The sequence below is a fragment of the Pleurodeles waltl genome, chromosome 9 (assembly GCF_031143425.1).
Source record: "Pleurodeles waltl isolate 20211129_DDA chromosome 9, aPleWal1.hap1.20221129, whole genome shotgun sequence".
NCBI lineage: Eukaryota > Metazoa > Chordata > Amphibia > Caudata > Salamandridae > Pleurodeles > Pleurodeles waltl.
The window spans coordinates 626,662,022-626,674,874 of NC_090448.1; the positions used below are offsets into that span (position 1 = coordinate 626,662,022).

General features: G+C 45.1%; 1 protein-coding gene across 2 annotated transcripts in view; it reads right to left on the minus strand.

Annotated features, from left to right (window-relative positions):
- NPAS1 (neuronal PAS domain protein 1) overlaps nucleotides 1–12,853 on the minus strand; it is a 444,390-nt gene that overhangs the window by 82,137 nt on the left and 349,400 nt on the right. For both annotated transcript variants that reach the window (XM_069207656.1, XM_069207657.1), the window contains exon 5: nucleotides 11,886–12,078. In XM_069207656.1, the coding sequence (XP_069063757.1) occupies nucleotides 11,886–12,078 (193 nt within the window). The remainder of the gene's footprint in view (nucleotides 1–11,885; nucleotides 12,079–12,853) is intronic.

The window sequence follows — 12,853 nt, forward strand, 5'->3', positions numbered from 1 at the left end:
CAGTTTCTGTTCTTGCATTTCCACGCATTGAAAGGTGGTTGCAAAATACCTCCTGCCTAAATAATGTTCATGAGACAGGAGATTTTACTAACTCATGCAATTCCATATTTTGCAATGTGACTGACTAGTACATCAGTAGCTTCACAAAATGTTGGGCAGGTAATAAAATGTCAGTGTTCAATTTATACACACTATTTTCAACTTACCAATGATAAATCTGGACAAGCCTTGAATTGTTCTATGGTCTGAACCAAGGGAGAACATCTCTACCTTGCAATAACAGTAGAGAGGTGAATGGAAATATTTAATGCAAAATCTGACAGGTTATTTTTGATTCTGGAAGTGAAATTACGATCTATTCCTCCCAGTATCAATGACCATAATCAATTCCTTTTCAATTACTACAGTTTTCAATCACAAATAAATGGATCATAAAAGAACACAGCAATAAAATACAATATACAATAACTATAGTTAAGATGTTAGAAAAGGGGTCTTTGGTTGGCAGTCAGTTTACCCCCTGTCCAAGCAAGGACCCTCACTCTAGTCAGGGTAAAGGAGAATCACCCTTTGTTAACCCCCGCGCATCCCTGTGGTAGCTTGGCATGAGCAGGAAGGCTTAACTTCAGAAGCAATGTGTAACGTATTTGTACCAACACACACAGAAACTCAGTGAAAACACTACAAAATGACACAAAACAGGTTTAGAAAAATAGGTAATATTTATCTAAACAAAATAGACCAAAACGTCAAAAATCCAACATACACAAGTCAAGTTATGAATTTTCAAAAGAATAAGAGTCTTAGGGGGTCATTACGACATTGGCGGGCGGCTACCGCCTCCCGCCTCCCGCGGCCCCCATCATAACATTCCCGCTGGGCCGGCGGGCACAAACCAAGTTTGCGCCCGCCGGTCCAACGGGAATGAGGACGCAACATAGGAGCCGGCTCCTAATGGAGCCGGCGGTGTTGCGGACGTGCGACGGGTGCAGTTGCACCCGTCGCGGTTTTCACTGTCTGCTATGCAGACAGTGAAAAGCTGGCCGGAGCCCTGTTAGGGGGGCCCCTGCACTGCCCATCCCAGTGGCATGGGCAGTGCACGGGCCCCCAGGCGCCCCAGGACACCCCTTACTGCCAACCTCTTCCTGGCGGTGCAAACCGCCAGAAACAGGCTGGCGGTAGGGGTGTCATAATCCCCAGGGCAGCGCTGCTTGCAGCGCTGCCCTGGTGGATTATCACTGCTGGGGCTAAAACGGCAGGAAACCGCCAGCCCCGGCGGTGCGACCGCGGCGCTACCGCCGCGGTCGTAAAAGGCCAGGAAGCACCGCCAGCCTGTTGGCGGTGCTTCCTTCATTTTAGCCCTGGCGGTCTCGGACCGCCAGGGTCAAAATGACCCCCTTAATCCTTAGAAAACAGTGAGAACATGGTTAGTGCGCAAAGGTACCTGGGTAGCGTCAAAATAAAGCCACAAGGGCGAATGTGTGTTGAAAAATGCGAGTGATACGTCGATTTCTCACTTGCAAGCATCGTTCCTCCTCTGGACGGGTTTGCGTTCGTAGTTTCTTCTCTCCCGCAAAAGAGCAATGCGTCGATCCGGACAGGCATCTCGGGTCCGGGCATTGATTTTGCACACCCAGCGATGTTGCATTGAAAATCAAGCCGCACGGTATCACAAAACTGCGCTGCATGGGGTTTGCGTTGTTATCAGCCTCCGTTAGTGGGTGTTGCGCATCATTTCTCCAGCCATGTTTGTCTGAATGCTTACCGCGATTGTTTGTCAATCTCGAGGTACCACCTGGTCTCTTGCTGGTTCTGGACTGACCAAGGTAAGGGCGACCCTTTCCAGTAGCCACAGTGCTGCTGATAGAGTAACACCAAGCAGACAGTGACCTCCAGAAGGAGTCCCAGAGATAAAAACCCAGTCCTGGAAAAAACCTCAGAAGCAAGGAACTCCTGGAAAGGAGGTAAGAAAAAAGAGAAGCATAATATAAACTGGAAACAGCAATACTGCAGCCAAGAAAAAACAGGAGAAGTCCAAAAATCACCGGAAACAGGAGCGAGGAGCCCCACCAGAACTGAAGTGTTTGCAACGCAAGGAACAGAAGACCAACTGTGCTTATATACTGGAAAACAGGAAGTGACACGCAGGAAGTTCCAAAGACACCATCTTGAATTGGGAAAAGCCACATTTGAGTGAATGGAAAAATAGCCATGGTGTAAAAGAGGAAGCAAAGCATGCAGGGAAGGAAACACAGACTCCTGAGACGAAGAAAAGATGGCTAAGAGGAAAACCATAAAGAAAGAGAAAACAAGAAAAAAGGCAGAAAGAATAGGTAAGAGAAATGATAAGGGTGAGAAGTGGGTGCAGCGCGAAGCAGCACCCAAAGAAAGATTGACTGGTCACGCTGTGGACCAAAAAATAGGCAGCGGCCCGAAATGCGGCTCAAAACGCGTCCCGCAGGAGAAACGGCTGTCCAGGACTCGGACCGCCGATCTGACCGTGGTCCGAAAGTGGGGCGCCACAGGTCCTCGTGGCATCACAATGTTGCGTCGCTCCTCAAGCCGTGATGCAGGTGGAGCATTGATTTCAGCTGCGAAACCGGCGGCGTGTCGTTTATCAGCCACATCATGGAAGGTGGTCGAAAAGTTCCCCACACGGCGGTCTGTGCGTGAATTTTCAGTTCTTGTCTGCCAACTTCACCTTTCAAGGGCCCAGGTACTGGATAGGGCACTACTTGGGAGGGCAGGAGTCTCTGCAGAGAGTCCAGGTGCTGGCAGGGGAAGTCTTTGATGGTCCTGAGACTTCAACAACAGGAGGCAAGCTCAATTCAAGCCCTTGGAGGTTCTACTCAAGCAGGAATGCACAACAAAGTCCAGTGTTTGTCCCCTTTCACAGGCAGAAGCAGCAACTGCAGGATAGCTCAACAAAGCACAGTCACAGGCAGGGGCAGCACTTCTCCTGAGCTCTTCAGCTCTTCTCCTTGGCAGAGGTTCCTCTTGATTCCAGAAGTGATCTAATTTTCAGGGGTTGTGGGGCCTCTTTCTGCCTTTGAAGTAGACCTACCTCAAAGAGAAGTATCTGTTGTTTTCAAGATCCTTCCTTGCCCAGGCCAGGCCCCAGACACACACCAGAGGGTTGGAGACTGTGTTGTTTGAGGGCAGGCAATGCCCTTTTCAGGTGTAATTGACCACTCCTTCCCCCCTCTTAGCACAGATGGCTAATCAGGATATGCAGGCTACACCCCAGCTCCCTTTATGTCACTGTCTAGAGAGAGGTGCAAACAGCCCAACTGTCGAACTCTTGGAATCCACAAACAGGCAGGTTCACAGAATGGTTTAAGCAAGATAATGCCTACTTCCTAAAAGTGGCATTTTCAAACACCCAATCTAAAAACCAACTTCACTAAAAGATGTATTTTACAATTGTGAGTCCAGAGACTCAAAACTCCACGTCTATCTGCTCCCAAAGGGAATATGTGCTTTAATAATATTTAAAGGCAGCTCCCATGTTCACCTATGAGAGAGATAGGCCCTGCAACAGTGAATACCAAATTTGGCAGTATTTCACTGTTAGGACATATAAACCACATAAGTACATATTGCACCTTCTACATACCCTGCACCCTGCCCATGGTGCTACCTAGGGCCTATCTTAGGGGTGCCTTACGTGTATAAAAAGGGATGGTTTAGGCCTGACAAGTGGGTACACTTGCCAAGTCGAATTGGCAGTTTAAAACTGCACACACAGACACTGCCGTGGCAGGTCTGAGCCTTATTTACAGGGCTACTAATGTGGGTGGCACAACCAGTGCTGCAGGCCTACTAGTAGCATTTGATTTACAGGCCCACTAGTGCACTGTACTAGGGACTTACTAGTAAATCAAATATGCCAATCATGGAAAACCAATTACACATACATTTTACATAGGAGCACTTGCACTTTAGCACTGGATAGCAGTGGTAAAGTTCCCAGAGTATCAAAAACAGCAAAAACAGAGTCCAGCACACATCAAAAATCTGGGAAAATAAAGGCAAAAGGTTAGGGGAGACCACGCCAAGGGTGCCAAGTCTAACATGATCAAATTAAAAAAGATTAACATAAAGGCATTATGTAATGTGCATCACTTTTCAGTATAAAAATGCCATCAGTCCTAAAAAAGGGAACAATGGATTAATCTGGAACCAACTATATACGTACCAATGACATATTAAGGAAACAACAGTCCCAGGCAAAGCAAACCCAATAGCAGATGTTATTAAACAAACACTGATTTTCGCAGCTGCTGAGCATTTTTTTAAAAAGAAACAACCACTTTGCAAAACAGGTTGCTCTCTAGTTGCTGGAGGAAAATCGGCACTACTTTACATCTCCTGGTCCTTTGGGTTCTCAATAAAGGAAACAGATACTGCTTAGACAAGGAGGCATAGAACGCACAAAAAATACAAAGAGCAACAATGACTGAGTAGAGGGTTCATTACAGGGGCATAATAAACTACTGTATTAGCTGGGGCAAATTGGCCCAGAAAAAAACATAGCGGGTATCTAATTGATCCAGTTTGAAATCGTGTTAAAAGCACCTTTTCCCAGGAGTTCTGGACAAGCACCAAATAGGGAGCTACAGTGTCCACAGTTTGGATGAGACAAAAGTCTCTACTGGAAGGTTTTATTACCTCTTCCCTCTCTTGGTGATCTTTTCTATAGACAAGAAAGCAACCCTTTAGCCATCCATTATTCCTCTTAGTAATGTTTCTGGGCTTGTCAAAAATACGAGAGCAACCTAGGGTCAGGGTGGTCTCTCTAATATACCTAATCCAGGGAATTCTAACACCATGGTGACATGAAAGGCAATTAGAGATAATGAGATGACTGACGTCAGCCTCTTCATTTAGCCAAACAGAGCACCATAACAATAGCGGGGCAAGGCTGTTTTGGTCCCCAACGTATTCTAGGCCAAGCTCCTGGTGAGCTATGAAATTGGAGGCAGACAGGAACGCCCAACAAGCATTGACAGACTCTATTCTCTTCTGCCTGTGCCCTTGCTATATCCCTGTATCCCCAAACGCCTGAGCCCTAAACCAGGGAAGGGAGATGCTTCCTCCTAAATATCTAGAACAGGGATGATAGGCTTTCCCATCAAAGTAGTGGTCAAGAGAAAATGGTCCTAACTGCGTGAGAATACTGCCTTAGCCTACTCGGAACACACGAGGACCAGGAACAAGCATCATCAAACATTACCCCCAGATAATGGAACTGACTCACCCTGACGATGGATTTACCACTTATACAAAAGGGGTGCATTTTAGTGTTCTTAGGCCCATACATGTGTGTCTTTGGGAAGTTTGTCTGCAGATCCAACATTTCCATGAAATTAACAAAGGACATGATCAGCTGCTTTAGGCCATTTGCAGTCCTAGCCAATAGCACAGCATTGTCCGCGAAAGGAGAGCTGGCATTGGCTTATTACTCACTATTGGTACATCAGCCCCCACATTTACTAAGACCGATTCAAGCTGGTTGATATAAAGACAAAATAAAATTGGGGCAAGCATGCATCTCTGGTGAACCCGACGACTGACGGGGAATGTCGAAGTACACTCACTATTATTCCCATATCTGACTGCAGATTTCAGGTCCCAAAGGAGATGTCGTAAAAAGGTGACAAGGTCTGCCTCTAAGCCCATGAATGCTAAAATACCCCACAGTTTAGATCTGTTAACACAATCAATGGTGCTGGATGAATCCATAAACGCTATCTGAAGGGAAGACCCCTTAGCCACCTTATATTTAGCTACTGGTAAATGTAAATTTAGGCACTGCTCTATGGTTCCTAAATCTTTCCTGTACCCATACTGTACTGGGGAAATTATACTGTTACAAGCAGTCCAGTCCAACCAGCGATCCAGAACAATTCACCCAATTATTTTTATAACTGAATTGAGGAGGGAAATCCGTCGAAAGTATGCAGGATTAAGCAGGCTACCCTTCTTAAAAACTGGGAGGATTCCTGCCAACACTCAGTTAAAACCACCGAATTAAAAACATTGGCAAATGAAGGGGCCCAGAAGCATGGATCTATCTTAAATAGGTCCATAGGGACCCCATCTGGTCCAGGTAGTTTTTAAGCAGAGCTGTTTTGAATGGCAGTAAGAACCTGTCCCTATGCAAAGGTAATGCTCACTGGGAAAGGAACATCAATCAACCCATCATCATCATTGATGTTAGATAAATATTGCTAAAATGCTTAATCCATAAATCTGATCAAATGTGGATAGTTATAAAATCAGAGGAGCCCCACCCCCCCCCCAGGGAGGTAGCAACCCTACTAAGTTTCCAATAAGCTTGGGAGTCCCTAGCTTGACAAGCAAGCACTGGGTTATCCCACTTTTCAACCTGCAGCTTGTCCTATTTTTAAGGTGTGCTTGTATTCTTTCCTACAAGTGCTAATAAACCCCCAATTCCTTGGATTAGCCTTTTTTAGGAAAACTATTGCCAGTGTTGTTAAGTTCTTCCCTCAGCAAATATGATTCCCCTCATCCTTGTACCCATGTTGGTTGCAGCGGTGTCCTCACTCCTGGTAGCTCTTGTGGAGGCTGCTTTTAGAACTAGCTTTTTCAGGTTCAACTGCCACTGAAGATGGTGGCCGCAAATATTTGTGAGGTCAGCGCTCTAGTGTTTCTACCTTAGTCTCGTGCTGAAGCTTCCCTCCAGCTGTTTCTCTCTGAGAGGTGTGCACTTCAACTGTCATCCTGAGGAGAATGAGCAATGTTCCTGAGGCGCTTCGTTTCATAGAGAATTCTTCCAGTTTTGAGTAATTAATTACTTTTCTTGTTAAGGTGTGCACTCCAGCTACTTTTTCCCTTCTGGAGAAGCTGAATGTCTTCCTTCTTCCAACAACTGGCTATCGGCTTTCTGAGGAGAATTTGTTTTGCCTTAACAGAACTTCAAGCAACTGTAGTAAGGAATCCTTTTGTATGATTTCCAGATTTGCCAATATATATATGTACATATATATTCAAAAACTCTTCGCCTTGCAGACTTGCCAGTCTTAGAGACAAATCTCAGTGCTCATACTAATTCCTAGAGACTGTGACTGAGAAAACTGAACCTTGAGAAGGAGTTTTCGTTTCCTGTAAAAGACATTAGTAGATTGTATATTTGTGAACCTTTGAACCGCACTCCAGATACTTCTGCCTTCTGGAGAAAAGAAGATATTAAGTTAACATTCTCTTAGTGAGAGGCTAGTCTCTCAAAATATCCAGGTAAGGAGAATGATAGAATTGGGTGAATGTGAATGGCTCAATAGTTGAATGAGCAGTAGGAATGTACTTATCTATGCTCTTATCACCCGACTGCAGGTCCTTCCTTTAGAATTCCCAATAAGAAGAATGGTGCAGGTTACAGAAGCAGACACTGAATATTCTATCTTCAAGTGGGAAACACAGGCTGTAATTGGATATGGAGGCGGTCCCTCTTTTTCTATTCCCATTCCCCTTTCCTCTTAGTGACTGCAGGGTTCAGATAATCCATAAAGTCTAAGCACGTATCTGTTGGAGGGAGTTGGGTAAAAGGCATCTGCTCCTGTGGAAGTTTGATTTAATGGGTAATCTCCTGACACCTTCAGTACAAGATACAACTTATCCCTTGCAAATCTACTTGCCCTATCAAACCAGGACTTCTCCTTCCCCACAAGGGTACGGGCGGACTTAAACAGATAGCTTTTAATGTGGGCAGCGAGTACATGAAAATTAGCAAGGGTTATAGAGGGCTCCAAGGCTTCCGTTGAACAGCCCGACATTAGTGCAGTATATTCACTAACTAGATGGATGATCACTTTACTCATATCAGTAGAACGCCAAACTAGGCGCAGACATCCATCTTCAATTGCAAGGGGCTGGTTGCTTCGTTTTGTACTTGTTACCAATATCAATGGAGAGGGCTAAAGGATTATGGTCGCTATACAGTGTAGGGATCACTCTCACCTCAGCTAACAGATGATGCAAACTCAGAAGGTGAAAATGTAATCTATTACAGAGTCTATTACAGAGTCTCCCCCCTCCCTTTATAGGTGGGCGTAATAGCAGAAGCATTGACAGGAGTAGCCCTATCCAGGCCATGAGATAGTAAGAGAGTGAGCAAATAGCACCCTCTGGAGTCCATGGCATTGTCATTATCATAATCCACTTTGTCCTGGTCAGTCCCAACAGTTATTTGAGTCAAGGACAGCAGGGTTCCAATCTTTGCATTAAAGTCACCTGCTAAAATTAGATTAAATGGGCTGTATGAATCAGCGTGTTTGACTACCAAAGCGACTATTTGAGAAAAAAGCCTGCCCGTCATTCAATTGTCCCTGGAGGGGAAATCATTATTGTAAAAATGTATCATTTAAATAACATGCGTGGGGCCCACCATAGTTCAAAGGCTTGCAGAAACACCTCACCTAACGCTAATGGGATTATTTTGTAACCAGGATTCAATTTCAACCAAGCCTTCAAACCACCTTTGGCTTGACCCGCATCAGATGGAGAGGCGAGAAGGTCATAGGGGACATACCCATCGAGGGCAATATATTCATGTGTCTATGTGTCCTGACGGAAAACAATGTCATACCCCCTAATGAAGAAGACCTGTTGGGACGGTAAGTCTTCTGCATGTCTCTGGAGAGCATGCTTCCCCTTCCTTACGGTGATCTATAGGCAAGTCACTTCAAAGTTACTGTATGGTTTCTGGATCCCTACCTCAGTGAACATGACAAACATGTATGTCCACTGAGGATCTTCCAGTTTACATGGACTGAGACCCTAGAGCTTAGCTCTGACATTGAGGGGGGCACGCATAGTGCACCCCTATTTCACAGAGAGTGGCTACTGCCCTCTCCACCAAGGCAGTGGTAGGCTGACAGTGGTGGCAGCACTACATCTATAGTCAGGGATACCTGTATTCTTGTACCCTTGGTGGGGGAGGGGCTGCTAGCCACCCTCCTGATCACGTCTGTGCAGTCTTCTTTGCCTGTGGTCCTGTTGCCTTCTTCTATGCGGGATGTGCATTTGCGAGCCAGTAGGTTTCCTGAGCAGAATGGTATGTGATCCATTGTGTTTAATGTGATCTGAACTTTTCTGCTTGACATACCAACTACCCTGTGCCCCTCCCTGTTCATTGGAGAAGCTTGGTGGGCTGGGGGCAATACTTGCTCTTATCTGTGTTTAGCTGCAGTAACTGCTAGGAGGGACCCTCCCCCCTTTTCTGCTCGGTAAAGGACAGTGCCTCCTGGTCTGGAGTTAAAGAAAATTCCTCTCTGGGGAATAGCCTAGGTTGATACCAGGAGCCTGTCCTGAAGCACAGTAACTCATCCTGTACATGCCTTGTACATGCAGTGAGCATGACACACATGGCATCATGATTGGAGGGGCACCCAGGATTCAAAAGTATCAGATCCTCTTATTGGATCAGCCTATCAATCAGAGATTATAAAAGTCTGGCCTGAATGGTCAGTGGTTGTTCAAAACTGGTCTTCAGTTCTAACAATCATCTAAAGAAGCCAGCTATGTGCCCGCTGTGTAAAGGAAGCTTGCTCACCACGTCTGAACTTGAGAGCGTTTTCTCTGTGATGGATGGATTCTGCTGTGACAGACTTTGCCAGCTGTGAAAGAGCAAAGGGATCAATCAGCAGCCTGAATGCAAAGGACCAGATGTCTGTGAGGCTTGTGGAGCATCAGCTTGGAACAAGAAAATTGCAGACAGCAGCTCAACATAAGGAAGCTTGTAGAACATCAATGGAGACAGAGGGAGACGGGGAAGCTTGACTCCACCAGTCCTTTGAAGGTGAGATCCCCTTGCCCAGACCCCTCCCCTGTGCTGTTGGAGCCTGTGACACTTCCAGTTACCATATGTAGCTGGGGAAGAGAGTCCTGTGGTACAGGCCCCCTACATTTCTCTTTGTGACAACTAAGGGGTACCAGGGTGTACTGGTACTCTGTCCAGCCAATACCCTCCTACAGCTATCCAGTGGCTACTGGGCTGGTGGGACTCCAGTAAACTGTGACAAGACATCAGGCACCTGTGATCAGATCCCTGACGCCACATGAGCGGTGTCCTTGCTAACGACGGGAGGCACTTCTGTTCTTTGGGTGGTGAGTTCATATGCAGAAACTACACCATTACAATACAAGGATTGGTATCTTGGCTCTAGCGATTGAGAGAAACCTGGTGCAAAATGGTCTGTAATATGCAAAGCTAATTCTGTTTCTACATGTTAACTGTGTTTGAATAGTGCTTAGTGTTTAGGCACTATAATACAGTTTGGGGCTAGAAAGCTGGCCCAGAGGGTTGTAGGGATGTCTTCTTTTCACTGTCTAACCTAGTTTTATGTGTAGTATATTTCTCTTGTGTGCACTAAAGTGCTTTTGTTTTTAAAAAGTAAAGCAGTGACTGGACATTGATCTTATTGGCTGGTAGTATGGTGTGCAATGTATTCTGAATGTCTAAACCCACCTCACCTACTTGAGTAAGCCTTGGACTGCTCTGTCTTGCTACCCTGAGAGAGTCAGGTGCTAGAGAGGAGTACTTGGGTAACCAGTTTTGGGTCCACTAGTATTGAGGCCCCAGAACAACAGAAGGGAACACTCCAGTTGATGTGGTTGAAGCGTAGTAACCCTTGAGTGCCCTGGTGCTCAGGAAACCGGGTCTCACATGACCCATTTATTATTGCATAGCTTAGAGTAAACACCTGCAATATTCCAACTAAGGAATTTAAGTGGGAGATCATAATTCCTTACAGGGACAGACGCAGTCAGCATGGGCTCAATCAAACCAAGATTCAGGGCATTTGGACTAGGGACTAAAGCCAAGTTACCATTGATGCTTAAATCCGTTGGCACAATAGGGTGACTACAAGCAGTAAAGGAGTCAGTGGGCAGGCCAGGGACACTCTGGGGGGGGGAGTTAATTTGTTTAAAATGTTCATAATCACTATCGACCATGCTTATAATTTCTTTCTCAAAATATTTTGTAGTGAAGGTCCATTAAGAGAAACTAGGATGCAAGGCTTACATGACTGCCAATATTGAAAGAGCTGGTTCGGGAAATAGTGATATGTGTTGGACAAGATAATTATGCTTGTGCATGGTACATTTTTGGCCTCTCTCTCATCACTATCATCTAGATAATAAAGGGGCCTGCAGTACGTGGCTGATTTCCTGTAAATGCTTTACAATGCTTTGTGTCAAAGTGGTCATCAAGGAGAAGAATCAAAAGGCAAGTCTCTTCCTATATCAGTATGTCCAGTGTAGGTCCAGGATAGCCAAATCCGTGTATCATTTTCAATGTATCTACTTATAAATTAAAACAATGTTGATTCAATATATGAAAATATATTCTAAGTTATTAACCCTACAATAGTATAATGTTTATTTGTAAAGGGCATGTTCTCTCCTTGGCTGATTTTGGCATTGAATACCTGATGTATATTTTCACCATGCTAACCGATACACAAGTTATCAAGCTTGGAAGGATGAACGATTGAAAGGAATTGCCTGGATGTTCACTTGTGACACAGAGTTCCAGAGTGGATGCATTAGGCCACCGACACGCCATCATAAATCTAACGTCATCTCCCACCCCAAAACCTATCATGGACACCCCTGAGCTAAATATTTATGAAACCAACTGCAGGAAGAAGAAAGGCAACCATCACAAGTGTGGAAGTATTATGTTGAATGCGCCTTTCTTTTTTTATGTCGATCAAATATGATTCTTGGCTATATTGTTGCTTACATTCCATGTTTTTGATTGGCTATATTGCTTCTGTTTTCTCTTTTTTATGGCTGTTTTTTTATTGTGCGTGGTTTTATTAACTGCAACATTTGCGATAAATTTAAATTGCTTTTACCTGTGTCGGATCCCTCAACCAGAGAAGAGGACGATGAAGAAGAGGATGAAGAAGACACATTGCTGAGGGGCTTCTGATTGATTGATAAGGAACTGGGAGATCGGTCAGGGCTCTTTAATCCCAGCTGTTCTGCAACCTCAATGTGGTCTCCCGGATGAATGTAATCGAACACACTGCTACCCGTTAACTCCACCTACAAAAAATGGAGAAGAGGTCTGAGCGTCAACAAAATATTCCTGTTTGGTGATTCCTTCTACTGCAACAGTTTCATGTGCGAGTCTGCTGTCAACGGGTCACAGTGCATGGTGTCCATGCCCTATGTTCCACATTCACCACACTCCAGTGTTCCCCACTAGTGGATGTGCCTCTCGCTTCACCTTCTCTCGCCCTCTTTCCTCGAGAGCTGTTGTTGTTTTTGGAATCAGTGGCAACAATAATCTATGTCCCTTTGACCCTCTCACCCCTCGAAACTTGTCTACATCAATCACGACAAATAATTCTGCACATAAATCAATTCCTCTTTGCAGGTTCCCAGTACCAGCTAGATGAATAGCTGCATATCTGCTGCCTCCACTGCTCCATGGAGATCATCACACCACAGAAACCTCCTTACTCCACTTTCTATCCTTCCCAAATACTTGAGTTCGAACACAACCTACTTGAACTCACTTTATCACCACAATGTTCAAGAAAAATCTCTTTCCACTGAACCATTTCGACCGCTCTCACCAATATCCATCACTCCTTCATGACAGTCACTGACCTAAATAAACTATTTCACATTGTGCACCCCATTAAAGACCAATCACCAACTGGAGCCATTCCATCTTCACACTTGCCCCAGTGCAACTCCACAAGAACAATAACTACCTACCAGAACCAAATTAATACTTCACATCCACTCTCCCACTGACCAAGGGAAGTTATAGCCCATGAAACAGTTTTTATCCTGGAACTCCCAAGACAGT